This window comes from Stegostoma tigrinum, chromosome 12 (genome assembly GCF_030684315.1).
Source record: "Stegostoma tigrinum isolate sSteTig4 chromosome 12, sSteTig4.hap1, whole genome shotgun sequence".
Lineage (NCBI taxonomy): Eukaryota > Metazoa > Chordata > Chondrichthyes > Orectolobiformes > Stegostomatidae > Stegostoma > Stegostoma tigrinum.
In genome coordinates, this window is record NC_081365.1 from 39,187,082 (window position 1) to 39,204,609 (window position 17,528).

General features: G+C 38.9%; 1 protein-coding gene across 1 annotated transcript in view; it reads right to left on the reverse strand.

Moving 5' to 3' along the window:
* The window catches only part of ttf2 (transcription termination factor, RNA polymerase II), a 60,034-nt gene that overhangs the window by 30,494 nt on the left and 12,012 nt on the right, over positions 1-17,528 (reverse strand). The window contains exons 2-8 of the mRNA XM_048540549.2: positions 13,855-13,966; positions 12,212-12,298; positions 11,465-11,531; positions 7,757-8,845; positions 5,723-5,849; positions 4,064-4,228; positions 3,391-3,548 (exon numbers count right to left, since the gene is read on the reverse strand). Of these exons, the coding sequence (XP_048396506.1) occupies positions 3,391-3,548; positions 4,064-4,228; positions 5,723-5,849; positions 7,757-8,845; positions 11,465-11,531; positions 12,212-12,298; positions 13,855-13,966 (1,805 nt within the window). The remainder of the gene's footprint in view (positions 1-3,390; positions 3,549-4,063; positions 4,229-5,722; positions 5,850-7,756; positions 8,846-11,464; positions 11,532-12,211; positions 12,299-13,854; positions 13,967-17,528) is intronic.

Genomic DNA, 17,528 nt, shown 5'->3' on the forward strand with positions numbered 1-17,528 from the left:
AGACAAGTAATTTATAACATTTAAGGCTATGGACTTAGTGCAGGAAAGTGGGAATAGTTGGAGGGAGTAGTACACTTCTGGAGGGACAGACTTAATTGGCCAAAGGCCCTCTTCTGTGCTGTATGATTCCAATGATCTATGAATTTGCTGTTTGATTAGATTAGATTAGATTCCCTACAGTGTGGAAACAGACCCTTCGGCCCAACAAGTCCACACTGCCCCTTGGGGCATCCCCACCCAGACCCATCCCCCTATAACCCACACACCCCTGAACACTACGGGCAATTTAATATGGCCGATCCACCTAGCCTGCACACCTTTGGACTGTAGGAGGAAACTGGAGCACCCGGAGGAAACCCAAGCAGACATGGGGAGAATGTGCAAACTCCGCACAGACAGTTACCCGAGACTGGAATAACACCTGGGTCCCAGGCGCTGTGAGGCTGCAGTGCTAACCAATGAGCCACCGTGCCGCCCACCATCACATTTTGATGGTTTGAGACCTGCAGGAAAATAGATATATCAGCTTGATCGACTAAAATGTTTTATGTCTGCATCAGTATCAGTTGTGGCGAAAATATAAAACAATAGTACCAATCCACATTAAAATGCATTGCACTACATGACATCCATCACGCTCAACTATTCCAAAAACATTGCACAAATCCAGAGTGTGCATCTGGTAACATATTTTAGTGAGATGGTAATATAAAATTGCAAGCTGTCCTCTCCAGGGTATAGTGCATACTCTTGCTGCCTGAAAGACCTCCTAGTATTTATGTCTTGATTTGCGTTTTTAAGGCACCTTGTGAACCTATGAATAAATATATCAACTATGAGATGCTAGATGACTTTTGGAGTACTGTTAAAAGTCTCCATGTTATGCTATCATTCAATTTGATATTGACTAACAAAGATTGCAGGAGGTGGAACATCAATTTGCAGATGTGTCCAGTAAATGTGAAGACAAGAGAAAACCTGCTGCAGCCTATGAATTTTTAATGTCAACTTTACAATTTTATAGACATCAACCATAACTAGAACTTCAAAATACTCTTACTACATTTCAGTTCAAACATAAACAGAGATTTAACTCAAATTCTATTGGACAGCAAAGGGACTGATAACCACAAATGACGAAGTTTGAAGTTCAGTGAAGCTAGTATTGCACTGTAATTACAATTATGCTTACAGCTGATGTTTATACTGGGCAAGTCATATCAGACCCAGTAAACATGGTTTGGTGGAGAATAGATCTTTTTAAAAATTGTCTTTTAAAACTATTGAGTCTGTTGTTACAGGGGGGAAAAATGACTGCCAGAGTATTTTTAGCATAAAGAATGAAATGCTTATTCCACAAAAGTGAAGCATGAACTATAGTATATTAGACAAGGTTGGAAATATTACGTAACATTAGAAAATGTTTCACATTTACATTACCCGTTTTATCTCAGTAAACCATTTCAAACCCCCTAAGCTCTGAAGAATTATCACTACCTCCACATCAAAGATCTTACTCAGATTGATACACCTGCAGCCAGTTTCTTTTCATCAAATTTCTGTGCAATCACTGCATATTTTCCTTTAGCTGGTATCTCACAGAGACACCAATTACAAAGCAAACACGAGTTCTATAAACTAACTTTCAAGCAGAGATAATGGGAACTGCAGATGCTGGAGAATCCGAGATAACAACGTGTGAAGCTGGATGAACACAGCAGGCCAAGCAGCATCTTAGGAGCACAAAAGCTGACGTTTCGGGCCTAGGACCTATTCATCGGCTGCTTTTGATGAAGGGTCTAGGCCCGAAACATCAGCTTTAGTGCTCCTAAGATGTTGCTTGGCCTGCTGTGTTCATCCAGCTCCACACGTTGTAATCTATAACTTTCAAGCAGTTGTTTTACTGGATTTCCAGCTAAAGAGCAGCTAACACTTCAGCCTTCACTCTCTAGAACACCCACACTCAGACTGACCGACTTTCTAGATGGAAATGTTTCCAAGTCCCTGGATCCTTGTTGCTTAGCAGCAGCACTTACTTATTTTTCCTCTACCTTTTTTAAAAAATGCACTTAGTTATTCACCTCCAGCTCTTGACTTCAAAAGTTGTAAAACCTCATTTTAAAAAAACACAGGTAAATGTATAGGTCTCCAGGTTCAGCAACAGGAATTTTAAAAGCACATCTCCCCTCTTTGAAACACACAAGCAATATAAAAACAAGTTTAACTGAATGCTACATGTTCTTCCTAAAATTAAAAAATTCCAACTTAATTAAAAATCTATTTCAACTCTTGGCTTGTTACCATGAAAACAATCATGTTTGCATAATGAGTACTATTATGTAATTCTTCAATTAATAAGATGCGTGTGAGATGGGTTGAGAGTTTCTCTTTAATGAAAAAAAGGTGTCTCAAAAAGCAAACCTTGAAATGAAACAGTTACAATTGATTTTGTTAAGTTGATTCCACTAAAAAAAAATGTTGAAAGTACAATACAACTGGAGATGCCAATTTATCTCATTCAGTATTGGCACTGGATTTTTCAGTTCAATCCAGCAGTCCAGATTTTCCAGATCATTTTTAATTCAGAATTTGAATGGATGGAGCTTATTTTAAAATAAAACTAAAATTACCTGTGTTCCAGGCTGAGGTTCATAATGGTATAATTGAGAAGAAGAATGTAATTTTCAGTAACAAGTGATTGTTGTTCCTGGTGGTCAACGCAAGTTTTGTTAAAAAAAAATTGATAGGAGGAAACTGATTTTATTACCCCGTACTTCACTACAACTAGATGCAAACATTTTGTAGCTTCAACATAACAACATTCAGTGCTTCAAACCTACAGAAAAATAAGTAAGTGCTGCTGCTAAGCAACAAGGATCCAGGGACTTGGAAACATTTCCATCTAGAAAGCTGGTCAGTCTGAGTGTGGGTGTGCTAGAGAGTGAAGGCTGAAGTGTTAGCTGCTCTTGAGCTGCAAATCCAGCGAAACAACTGCTTGAAAGTTAGTTTACAGAAGAAAGCTACAGAGATTGCAGAAGTATGATATACCTTACTTCATCAAAATTCAGCATCCATTTACCAATCTGTTGTTGCATAACAAACAGATTAGAGACAACGCTTTGTTATGCATCATCACAGCATGGTGGGACAGCTAATATATCTAGCACAAAAACTATACACACAAAAAGGAAAATCTGGATCCATTGAGAGAAATGACCTCTCTCATCCCAACTATACTGAGCAGCTTTAAATAAAAACAAGGACTGTAACTAGATGACTAAGAGATTCACAATATTACAAAATATCCTACCCTTTGTAGAGTCAGCACCAAATTGAAAAAGGAGCACCAAGTTAGCAAATTGTCCTGGACTACATTTCATTTTCAATTACCTTTAGATATGGTGGATCTTCAGCCTCTTCAGATGCATTTGGGCAAGACTCCAAGGATCTGTGGAGTTGTTCAATTGCCTCACTGGTTATGTTCTTGACAGTAAGGAGTCGTTCCTCTGTCATCCGTCCTCCATACAGGCCCTGCTGCTGAAACGGAGCTGAAATCATGAAAATGAGTTAATTCACATGGTGCATAGACAGATACACTCCTTGTGGGATACAGAATATCAAGAAAGAATAGGTTAAAAGCAGTTCATATTCTGTGTCTGATAACAAAATTCAAACTCAAGTCCTCACACCCACAGAAAAGTAATTTACATTCCTGTGTTGCTCACTCCCTACCTCTCTAAAAAGAATAATTTCTATATTTATAATGAAGAACAATTTTATCTTCATTTAATATAACTGTGTCAAGCTCCAACAATAAAAGATGTAACAAGGTTGACCTCCACTCCACACAAAGACAACACTTATAGAGGACAGGATGAATTATGCAACAAACTTATTCAACCCATGCCAGGCAAAACAAGACAGGTACCTAGATAGCAGCAGACCAGGAATGTGCAAGGTTTTCTCAGAGAAAATATGTCCAATGGCTTCTTCTTGTGCTGTAACATTTGGTGACTGCAGCATTTTTCTAAGAAAAACAAAACACTATCTCATAAAATTTTACCTCCATTCAGATGGCTATAAAGTTGACTTGACCCCAGAGAAGAAGCATAATTGAGATGTGAAGCTTTTGCATCGGATTGAGGATCCTGATGGGGTACAAGCTTAGTTTGTAAGATGGTGCCACTTTTGTCGAAGGGGTTGATCTGACTGTTCTTTGCTTCATCGCCTACAGAGAAAGACTTTTTTGAGTTTGAGCTTCAATTGTCCTTTATTGCTCAACTATCAGTACAATGTGAATGGAGATAAACCATTACCAATCCTGTTTGCATAAATAAAAATCCTGGTTTCTATGAAGTACTTGACGTCAACGACTTTGTTAAGGTTAGACTTTTAAATTATATAGCAATTCATATTGTACAATTCTAAATCACAGTATCTTGACTGACAAACTGCTGCTGCTAAACAGTCTCTGATCTACTTGAGTGCAAATTTACAATCCATGAAGTAAATGCAAAATTTTCTGTCTACTTGGAAAGGCATGGATAAGGACATACACATTTCAAATTTGAGCTGTCAGGAAGCATTTCTTCAAACAAGAGAGATAGTGAAAATCTAGATTCCTCATCCTCAAAAGGCCCGTGATGCAAGACCCACTGAAAATTAAACAAATTAAAATGGATAAATTTCTGCAATTCAGGAATACTACAGCATATGGAACCAAGATAATGAAATGTGAGGATGGATGAACACAGCAGGCCCAGCAGCATCTCAGGAGCACAAAAGCTGATGTTTTGGGCCTAGACCCTTCATCAGAGAGGGGGATGGGGTGAGGGTTCTGGAATAAATAGGGAGAGAGGGGGAGGTGGACCGAAGATGGAGAGAAAAGAAGATAGGTGGAGAGGAGAGTATAGGTGGGGAGGTAGGGAGGGGATAGGTCAGTCCAGGGAAGACGGACAGGTCAAGGAGGTGGGATGAGGTTAGTAGGTAGGAGATGGAGGTGCGGCTTGGGGTGGGAGGAAGGGATGGGTGAGAGGAAGAACAGGTTAGGGAGGCAGAGACAGGTTGGACTGGTTTTGGGATGTAGTGGGTGGAGGGGAAGAGCTGGGCTGGTTGTGTGGTGCAGTGGGGAGAGGGGACGAACTGGGCCGGTTTTGGGATGCGGTGGGGGAGGGGCAGATTTTGAAGCTGGTGAAGTCCACTCTGATATTGGGCTGCAGGGTTCCCAAGCGGAATATGAGTTGCTGTTCCTGCAACCTTCGGGTGGCATCATTGTGGCACTGCAGGAGGCTCATGATGGACATGTCACTGCAGGAGACCCATGATGGACATCACCCCATCCCCCTCTCTGATGAAGGGTCTAGGCCCGAAACGTCAGCTTTTGTGCTCCTGAGATGCTGCTTGGTCTGCTGTGTTCATCCAGCCTCACATTTCATTATCTTGGATTCTCCAGCATCTGCAGTTCCCATTATCACAGCATATGGAACCAAGTGGGCACATGGAATTGAGATTCAAATCAGCTACAATCTAAGTGGATAATTGAGCATGCTCAAGGGGCTGAATGGGTCTTTTTTTTAAAAAGAAAAGCAAAGTTTCAGGAGTAAAGTTCATTTAAAGGAATGAGATTTTAAGTTAACACTATCAAAATGCCCTACAACTTTGAAAATATCCCACTCACTCCATTCAAGGAAGTGTTTTGTTAATTCTAAGTGCAACACAGTACCTTCCTCATTTTGGTCTGTTGGAGTCAGGCAAAGTGCACCAAGAGCATCCTCCAAGTCCTTAACTTGATTTATTAACCTCTGGCCTTTATCAGGGAGGGCAGCAACATTAACCGTTTTCAGAGTATTCTGAAAAAAAAAGTAGACTTGAAAATAATATTACTTCCAAGTACCATTGTCCCTTACTTTACCTCCCAAAATTAAACATGGCATTTTTACTCCTGAGGTTCAGTCATGAATGTAACAAACTATTTGTGAATTTCTTAATAGGTCTTTTTGATAATTTACTATGTGATAAAGTAATATTGGAGCAGTATAAAGAACTGTGTATTTGAAACAGATGAAATTAACTAATTCAGAAGAAGAGTCAATTTGGACTGAAAACTTTTAACTGTCTCTCCACAGATGCTGCCAGACCTACTAAGTTTCTCCAGCATTCCAATTATTTTCAGATTTTCAGAATCCACAGAATGTTGCTTTTGTCAGAACAAACATGATACTGACACATTTATAACCTTACATTTCATTTATGCTGGCCAATCACAAAATGGCATTAAAAGCCAGCTAGAGATACTTTCCACATCCCAATTTACCTCACTGTAGGAAAAACAAAATGTAATGCTGGTCAGATCAATGATATGGTAAATAGAAATGACAGGAAATGCAAGTTAACAAAAAAAAGTATATTTTTACAATATTCATCTGTTGCACCTTAAGAATTCAGGAAATTACTTTTAAATTTCCCGAATACAGACTAGAAATATAAAAGTGAATAGGATTAATATAAACTTGAATCCTCCAAGCTTCCTCAGTACAAAGTAAGATTTTCACATGCTTCATGATGACCATGAAATGTACGTTCATATAATTATCGTAGAACACAAATTTTCAGACTGCCTAGGTTCTTATGGGAAATAAAAGTACAGATTTGGAATAACTTGGTTTTCAAACATACAATTTCCTCAAAAAAATTAGATTAACCAGACTCTCTTAATGTGTGATTATGTGACAGATTGGTTTACAACAACAGTAACATTTGTTTTCAAAAGTGGATTCCTACATTAACCTCAATAAAACAACAGATGAAATTTGAACGCAAACTCTGTTCCCACATCACAACATACTCATTGATTGTGTACTTAATTCGTATATTTCTTAGTAAGTTTCTCAAATTATTGATCTATAGGAGGTACTGTAGCAAGTCACCAAGGCTTTTGCAGCAGCACCTTCCAATACTGCTATTTCCATCATCAAGGGCATCAAAACAGGGAAGCACTGTCACCATCAAGTCATACACCATCCTGGTTGGGCATATATTGCTGTTCTTTAATCTTCTACAGCCTTACAGCTTGGAAACAGCCCCTTGAGTCCGACTAGTCCATGTTCCTAAACTAAACTTGCCTGCATTTGACCTATATCCCTCCAAAATTTCTTATTCATGTACTTTTCCAAATCTCTTTTAAACATGTTAATTGCACTTGCATCCACCACTTCCTCCAGCAGTTCATTCCACACACTAACTCCACATGTTCTTTTTAAAATCTTTTGCCTCTCACCTTGAAATATGTCCTTTAGTTTTGAACTTGCCCATCTTGTGGTAGAATTTACAAACTTCTAAAAAGGTCACCCCTAAATTCTTACGCTCCACTGATAAAAGTCCCAGCCTATTTTTATAATTCAAACACTCCAATCCCTGCAACATCCTGATAAATCTTTTCTGAACCCTCTCTAACTGAAGAATACCATTCTTATAACAGGGCAAACAGAACTGCACACAGAATTCTAGACCATGGCCATTGCCCTGTACAATATCAACATGACGTCCTAACTCCTATACTCAAAGGTCTGAGCATTCTTACTGACTTTAAAAGTTTTAGCCCTGTTAGTTCCCTACCCAGCATCTTCCTCACACAGACTGACAAAATTCAAAAGCCCCATCACCTCTTTAAAAGACAATTTGGAATGGTACTTCCATCCCAAAAGCATGATCGAAATTAGAAATCTGTTGTTTCGTTATCGCTACTTGTGCTTTTTACCTTTTTCTGTCTAAGTTGAGCAGTCAGATGGTTGTGTAGTGCCACAGTTTCCTTGGTCGCCATGGATGTTGATTTATACTCAAAACCAGGAAAGGCTGTGATCGTTCTCTGTCCATTACTTAAATGTGTTTTTTTTGTAGCTGCTGTCTGCTTAAAATCCACTGACTGACTGGTAGGTGTACTTTGTTCTAATTTGGAGCAGCTATTTTCTGCTCCAATACAGACAGATGATGCTGCATGAATTTGCTGATATGGTTTCAGCTCCTGATTTGCTGCATTATTTGAGTCAGAACTGTGTGTGTGAAGAACTGAACAGTCTGCAGTAGCACTGTATTCAGCTTTGGTTCCTTGTGTCTGTTCTGAGGCGCTTTTCGGAGCGTCTTTTGATTTGGTCTGTTGGGAGATACTGACTGTACAGCATTTCTGAGTGCTATTTGATTTTTCATTTTCACAACTAAATTTACCATTCTTGCTTAACGATTGTGTGTCCCTTTGCTGTTGTCCCTTCAGATGGACACTGCTGGTGATTGCAGCATTCCCATGATGTGGTGAGTGCTTAGATAGTTCTTCACAAACATGCTTTTTCTCAGTTCCTAACTGAACCTGATCTTTCTCTGTGCCAGGGGATCGTTCTGACAAATTTTCTTTTTCTGTTACCAAGAGACCAGATGGTTTTAAATATTGTAAACTGTGACCCTTCTTTTTGGAAGAATCAGATCTTCCTGTGCTAGTAGCACATGCCATGCCATGAGGGACTTCATGCCGGGTTCCTTCAGAATCTTTAATAACAGGTTTTCTAGCCTCACCACGTGACTTGTCCTTGATATCAAACACATCAGGAGCCGACTTCACTATGTGCTTATATGTAACTGGTAAACTATTTGACTTCAATGTTTCATCACCATCCTCAATATCCTTCTCATCTGTTGCAGACTCATTCTCTTCTTTGTTACAATTAGCAGTGGCAGCTTTCCAGGGGAATGGCTTTGGATTCTCACTCTGTATTCGGAAAGGATTTCGATCATGCTTCCTATGATGGTGGGACTGTTCTCCAACATGATGCGTGCTGCTCTCTGTTGAATTTGGTTCCTGGAAAACACAAATATCAGTGTGTTGTTAATATTCAAACAAAAAAACACACATGCCACAGACTGTCTAGTATTTTGTTTGTTGGCAAATTGTAGTTTATATGAGAACCAGTTGAATAAATCCATGCAGAATATGACATCTGTATTGTTTATTCATCAAGGATATCAGTGCTGCGGGAAAAAATGAACTATTCCTGCATTCCAGGTAAGCATCAAATGCTGGCAGGACAAGGACAACAAAGAACAAATACAAGGCACAGTATCTGAAGCACAATATTCATACTGCACCTGAACTCAAAGCTCAAAAGTATATAGAGCTTTACACAAGATTTCCACTTTCTGAACTTTCGCTAAAGCATAGCAGACATAAACTTAAACTGAGATCTTGAAAAGAGAATTGAATGAGTATCTGAAAAGAAAGAAAAAAAGTGTAGGACTACAGGTAAAAGCAGTTGAGCGCGACTAGACAAGTTGCTCAAAGAGAGTTGGCACAGAGACTAATGGACTGAATTGCTTCTTACTGGGCTGTAATAATTCTATTGATTCTATTCTCTGGTCTCTTTCAAAAAATATTAAAGAGTAATTACAAAATCAACACAAATGAATCATACCAATTAATGCATGTCAATGCATTTAGTTATCAGATTTTCCACATCAACAAATTATTCTGGATTTGCAGGTCTGAAAAATGCACTGCTTTGATACACAGAAAAACACTGACTGGTATTGATAGCAGAGGATTGAGAAAGAAACAGCAACCATGCTTCCAACTCGCACCATTGGATCAAATTCTATTACAGTTTAGCCAAAGTTAAAAATGTTGTTCTTCATACTGTCAGGTCCTGCTCAAGACAGACACCCAGCCTTTCAATTAAAGCTAAAAAAATGCACACAACTACCTTTTTTAAAATAAATAAATAATCAAATCTTTTGTTCTGAAAAGTTTCAGGAAATTCATGGAAAATATGAATACTAAATTAGTCTAGTGGACTTCAAGAGGCCATCTATAATTGTGGGCATTCCCTATCATGTTCTATAGCAACGCTGTTGGGAATTTTAACATTCATCTGTTTCACTGATTTTAATGGAAGGGACAATTGGAGACTGAAGAATGCACAAAGAGCAGTTATCATGCACATGCTTCATTCTATAGTGTCCTCACAAAATTGGGTTAGTATTCCTGTAAATTGTGGCTTTAAAATGAAAAGACAAAAGTTAAGCACAGGAATTACTATTAAACTTGAAGTTTTAGATTTTTACAGTCTTCCTTAACAGGAAAAGAAATTAAAACATTATACCGGCTTCCTCCAAGATGAAAAACAGCACTTTAATTGTCAAATTCCCACATTGCTAAATGAAATACCTATAAAATTAAAAAGAAACAAGTAAACAGTGCAGCACTCTACTTACAGCATCTCCTGCAATTCACCCTCTGAAAGTGAAAGCATTTGCCCATTTCCTAGGATCTGTGCCAGGAAGGCCTTTGTTTACTGGGTTTTGGACATCTGCTGCAGCTGTATCATAGCAGACACCTGGAGGTGATCCAGGCTACTCTTTCTTGCTGGCCACTACGACTTTGCATTCCACTTGGACCACAGTGAGGCAGGCTTCTTGGCTGCATGTAGGGCCTTGGCCCTCATCCCCTTCTTCCTGACAGAGGTGGTGCTGGATGTGACGCAGTTCACAGACATTTCCTCCAAAATCCCTCCCTATTGCAATGGCCAGAGCCAAGGGTTTCCTGCAGCAGACTGTGATCACAACTGGCAATACAGAGTGGGAGAGCTGCTGAGTTTTCTCTGGGCTGTGTGGACAAGGCAAAGGACGGTGACTGCTTTGATCTAAATGGAGCTTAGCAGCTCTCCTGCATTATTCCATTGACTGTGAATCATCTTCTGTGATGGAGCTCCTACATTTCCAATTGTTGCCTGGTGGGGCAGGGCAGGGCAGTTGGGGTGCTGTAGAGTACAGTTGTGTCCCTGCTGTCCAGGTTGGGTGGCTCTGTTTTATCTGGGATACTTCTGCTGGAGAAGTCTCTGGCAAGGCCTCTGCGGGGATTCAATCCAGCAACTGCTGTGACACGGCAGGGCTAAGCGGTGGCTCTGATGGGCACTCAAGAGCCTGGTAAATGGATGCTGTGTGGTGCAGTATGGGGACAGGCTGCAAATCAAAAGACCGGGAGTAACCTCAACTTTCAGAGAGAGAGAGGTTGTGCCAAAATAGTACCAAACAAATCAAGTAATGTACTCAACCTGTTTTCCAGTTTTAATAACATTGGAGCAAGGAAATACAACAGATTGAAAATGCAGATTCTCTGTATTACAAGTCATCTTTGGAGTTGTAAATACCCAAAAGATATTATTTCCAAAATTATGTCTCCACAGAAGCACTTAAATTAGCCATAAACACTTTTGAAACCTACAGAGGCCAGGGAAGACACTTTAAAAAAGTGTGAAGACTTTCCTTTATGCTTTACTTACATCAGTTAAAAAAACAAATACTCAGAGCCATGGCAGAAAGATTCCAAACTCTTAAAATAACAATGATGCATATCTTTGGCTTTTGTCACAACATAAATGTAACCATTGATAAATGCCAAATATAAATTCCTAACCATCCTTACCTGCCAAGGAATATTTCCGCACCATTTCAGATTATCTGCCTTGCCCTTCACACAGCGATAATATAACCTACAGAAAAAGCACAAGTACTAAAATCGGAAATGCTTGCCCTCATACAATGTTTCTGCTTTATGAAAGAAATCACTCAATTTGCTTCACTTTAATAAACGTGTATTATGCCAACAACTTTACACAATATGGAGACTATATTGAGGGTCTAGGCCCGAAACGTCAGCTTTTGTGCTCCTGAGATGCTGCTTGGCCTGCTGTGTTCATCCAGCTTCACACTTTATTATATTGAGAAAACTAGACCAGTTTAGTGGTAGAGCTATCTATTGTGCACAGAAACAAAACAACGTTTATGATCCTTAGTGGAAGTGAGCAATGATAATATTGTCTCAGACAGTGTTACTTAAAATTAAGGCCTATGGCTGTATGGCCAAACATCAAAATTTGAAAAGGTTATACAACTAAATTAGTTTACTTCACTAGGAAAGGAGACATACCCAATGAATCCAAATCACAGTATAAAAGAAGAAACTGCAATGTCTCTGCTTATCTACATAATAAATGCATCTCATCCACAAGATTAGTTTGTAAAACTACTGGAAAGATTTACAGGATGAAATGCAAAAATGATATGGTTCCCTCTTTCACCAGCCCTTCAGAATAAGTAGCATACCACATAAATTTCATGTTTGTGAAACATGAATTGGAATTGCTTACATAATAGTAACAATAAATCTTACCGACAAGACTGCTTGTCAGATTTTGCAGAGATAGCCTGAAGTTCCACAACTGAGCCTGCATGTACTAGGCAGTGAGACACAGGAATACTGTGAAAGACAGACAATATCACCATTTATTGCAGAATACATGATAGGCATTGTAATTGGTATCCCTGAAAGAGGCAAGGTGAACATTGTGGAACTAAGGTTCTCACTGTTAACTGTTATCCTGAAAAAGAAAATGAGTGAGTCTGCATCACTTTCACTGAATTCAGAAGCGGAATCAAGTTTATAAATGTCTGGGTACATTTAAACAAGGGTTTTAAAAAAATATTAACAAATTGTACATGTGCAGCATTAATTAACAGCAATGTGGGAAAACCATCCAGGGGCACTCCTTTCTGTCAAAGATTTATTTGGGACAGAGGTGGGAAAGCAGCTGGTCCCCACAATAATCTCATCATGGTAGAGGGAACTAAATTCCACCCAGTAGGTCAAATGATCTCATTCAGTTTGAGAGTTGGAGCTATTCTCTTTGAAACACATATAACTCAATTGCCTCAGTAAAGGCTTGATCAGCAGTTCTGGACAACCAGGGATATGGAGAAAGATCAAGAATTAAGATCAGTAGGATAGGAAACAGGAGAATAGTACACAACATGTTGCTCAATGAGTTTGGAGATCATGGAGGGAGAAACCAGCAAAATTTGGGCAGACCATCTTTATGCAGAAAGTCACCATTAACTTAGCTACATGTGCAGATCCAGAGAAAAATGAATGTGCAAGAAAAGTGATTTTTGGACCCTGCTAATAAAGAAATATATTTTGTTAGTTTTCTTAATCTTCAAATAGAAACTACAATGAGAAATATTAAGACAGCACATTGTTACTCAACATTCAACTGCTACAACTTTCTGACTCTTCTCAAAAAAAGTATTTCTGACTAGAAAAGAGCTCATATGAAACTCCATTTCATTCCACTAAGGAGAGGTAGTGTTACTTCCCAAATTATCCTATCACAATTAGATCTTTGATATGATCTGCACACTATTATATGCAACATGTAGGCATTATGTACAGGAATAACCAATTGATATACTGTAGACAGATCTGTTAATTGTAACTAATGTCTTTCACACTCTCAGAACATAAGTGTTTTTCACACTGAGTTACTTTAGAAGTACAGTCATGCTCATTTCAAATGTGGTAGCAAATGTACATACAGTAAGGTGTCACAAACATCAATTAGATAAGTGATCTGTTAATTGGTTTAATCAGGTGTTAATTAAGAGATGTGGGTCAATACAACAGGGAGACCTGTGCTATACATTAGTGAAAATACTATCTGCCTTGAAATGATTGCCAGACTTCCTCCACAGAGACAAGTCACTTGAAGATCCAGTGCAAGGATGACAGGTCAAAATATCCTCCTTCTGCACCACAGCAATTCAGTGAAACATTTTGACCAATAACAGAAATTCATAAGATATTTAATGTCCCTGCCAATTCACCAATGTCCAACAACCGCAGAACTCCACATTGGGTTTGGCTTCAAAACTTCAAGCTGGGACCAAAATTTTACAACATTTAAAACAAAATTCTGTAAAACAATAATTATTCCCACTCCCTCCTCAATACTGGGATCTGGCACAAACAATACATACTCAGCAAGCTGTGTGAACGCACACGGTGGGCCACCACGGTTTCCGCAGATATAGAAACTCTTTCCTTTGGTTGGTCCATTTCTCACTCCAGTCTTCAGAAAGCAGGCTGTTCCTGCAGCACATAAGAGAGTACAGACAAGCAAGAAATGAGTTAGGATGTTAAAAAGTAGGTGCAATATAAATCTAAATCTTCCCTGTTTTAAGTAAACTGATTATACACTTTGAAAGTGTGATCACTGGTGTAAAGTAGGAGTCATGGCAGTCAGTCAATATGCAGACTGAAAGCTGTAACAAACAAAGTAGGCATTCAAGTTATTTATTTCGGGCTCTGACTCAATAGTAATTTGACAGGGCATCAGTAGAATACCCTTGCCCAAAGTTTTGTCAAAGATCTGTAGCGCGGGTTGTGGATGAGGTTGTTGACTTGTTCACTGAGCTGGCTTGTTTTTGTTCAGACATTTCGTCACCATGCTAGGTGACATCATCAGTTGACCCTCCAATGAAGCGATGTTATTCTACTTCACTTGGAATTTGTACTGTCTGGTCCGTTATGGTGAGTAGTGTCATTTTCGTTTTGATCTGAATGAGTTTACATATGAGGTCCAATTCTATATTTTTGTTGTGTGAAGTTACCCGTTTGTCCTTAATTGTAGAATCTCTTTGGATTGTCCTTAACCCCATATATAAACCCATTCAGATCAAAACTGGAAATGAAGTACTCAACATAATTGGGCCAGACAGTGTAAATTCCAAGTGGAGTAGAATAACATTGCTTCACCGGAGGCTTCACTGATAATGTCACCTAGCAGTGACAAAAGGTCTGAACAAAAACAAGCTAGCTCAGCGAGCAAGTGAACAACCTCAATACCTTTGCCTTTCTGCAAACAGAACAAGGGATCTTTTAAGACCATTTGACAGGGCAGATTTGGATTCAAACGTTGGCACCTCCAACTTTGCAACACTGCCAGAGTACTCTACTGGAGTGACTCCCTCGATTTTATGCTCAAATCTTTGAATGGGACTTGAACCCATTGTCCTCTATCTCAGGAGGCAAGATTGTTGATATTATATCATGGCTGTCAACTTCAAGGTACACGTTTTCTTAAAAGGATTTTAAATGGGAATTCTTTATTCTGATAAACTACACTACTCTGAAGGTACATTTCATTTAGATGCAATAGTGAAACATTTTAAAATCATCTCTGATAAACTTGAAATTAAAGGACCAAAACATAAAATGCACTGCATGACTTTCAGACTCACTGTACATGGCAAAAATTTCACACAGTGTGATTGTCTGCAATTCTTCCTGTTTGATTCAAAACAAGTAACACCTATTCTTCAAGCTGTTGGTCAATGATACTTTTTAAACTACTTGGTCGATATGTTTCAAACATGCAGCATCTTGACATTTTTTTGATCAGCAGTTCCTTTGCTGATAGTGAAAGTACAGGAGGCGGCCACCATGAGCCTGACCCATCATGCAATGAGTCTATGTCTGTTTTGTATCCCACTTAATTCCATTTAACAACAAATGGGTCCAACAATGGAATTGGAATGGTTTAGTAAGATATGGGCCAACTGGGTCTTGATTTATTTAGGATAGCTGGTAAGCTTGGATGAGATGGACTGAAGGCTCCGTTTCCATGCTGTACATCTCCGTGAGTCTAAAACTTCAGTGATTTCCCTGAGCCAGCAAGTACTAAGTCAACATTTCCCCTGGCACACACACAGGCACAAAAACACTGTAATTTCTGACACTTAGACTAAAAACAAATAAAAGAACAAACAAATTCTACCTGTTCTCATATCAATTAAGTCATTTCAATACCAAGACATGGTTAGTGCACCAAGGGTTGCATCCAGGTAAAAATGTATTTTTGCCCCAATCTGCAATGTCTGCATGTGCCAAGGACACACAATAAACACACTTGGTTATTCACTACTTTTCCAGAGTAATCTTACCAGCAATAAAACTCATAGGAGAATAACTACATTTTAAATTGGTTTGTGACAAGCAGTTTTGTTTTAAAGAAACCTGAAATATTAACTCCATTTGAAAATGTACATCCCCATTACTTATTTAAGTCAACCTCACCCATGGACATGGCAAACACATAAAAACACAAGTAAAGAACTGCAGAACCTGTATGTTTGAAATAGAAACATTAAATGCTAGAACTTGGCAGCAGACCTGGCAGCATTTGTGAAGAACAAGAGTTTAGGTTGATGAAAGCCTTATTCTGATGGAAGATCATCAATCATTACTGACTGTTTCCATAATCTTCAGTTTCTACTGCATTTATCATGAACAAGACAGCTTCACAGATGTAATCAGCAGCAAAATGAACCAACAACTTCCAGTATTTAGTATTTCTTCCTGGTTTCAAGCATCTAGGTTTTTATCTACAATTTGATCATTAAGATGGTCAAGTGGCATTAGAAATGGAAACTTTCCAAAGCATAGGGGTGCCAGCAAGAGAGAAAATTGGGATTGTAGTCGAGTAGAGTACCTACATGATACAGAAACACAGAGTGAGTAGTTCCATTGTATCTGCACGTGCCCATGTCAAAGCATTACTTTTGAACAGCAACCAGAACCAATAAATAAACCATAATATAAACAAATAGTGCTGGCGGTTGATAAAATGATGGTCGCCAGACATGGAGAAATCAAATAAAAACAGAAAGTGCAGGAAAGGTTCAGCAGGCCAGGAAGTATCTCTACAGAAAGAAGCATTATTAAAGTTTTCAGGTCTGTGCCCTTGCATGTAAACCAGTGGAAATTAGATATGTAACAGGTTCTTGGAAAGCGAAATATGAAAGAATGGATAAGTGTGATGAGGCAAATAGCAAGATAAATGACCAAATAGTGCATGAAGCACAAGGCAAAAGGGAATGGTAACAGGACAGGTAAATAAATAAAAGGTGTATTGAGAAGTGAACAGTAGAATCATGAAGCATTTCTACCCAAAAGCAAAAAAAGAGTGCTAAACTACAACCAGCAAAGAAAATTAAAACCAAATTGAGGCAGAGATTATACCTAAAAATGAGTGGACTCAATGAAGACTGGGAGGCTGCAAACTGCCCAGTCAAAAGAAAATGTGTTGTACCTCAAACATACAATGGAGATCCTCAAAACTGCAGGAGATGGAAGCTGAAAAATCAGAGCGAAAGCAAATTGCAGAGTTAAAACAAAATGTGACCGAAAGCTCCATATGATGTCTTCAGCCTGAACAAAGACATTCCATAGTCAGCTTAATTTCAGTTTTGCCTCTCCAATGTTTGAGGTCACAGAAATGTGTGAATACCACAATAAACAAACTATAAGATGAAATAAATCTTGATTTCATCTGGAAAGAGCATTTGGGAGCATCAACGATGATAAAGTGAGGTAGGTGCTATATCTGCTAAATTTGCACATAAACATCCCATCGTAGGGGAAGGTAGTGACCAAGGAATGGACCAGGCTGTTGAGGAGACAAGTGTCTGCAGATTGCTAAAATTTGGAGGAAGATGTGTTTGACAGTGGTGTCAAACTGGAGGATGATGAATCAAATACAGAAGCCAACTGAGTGAATCAAAAGGCCAAGGGTAAATTTTCATAGTAGATTACCAGAGGACAGTAGCTCAGCAGTAACACAGGGGGGGGAAAGAAAAACTTCAAAAAGCCA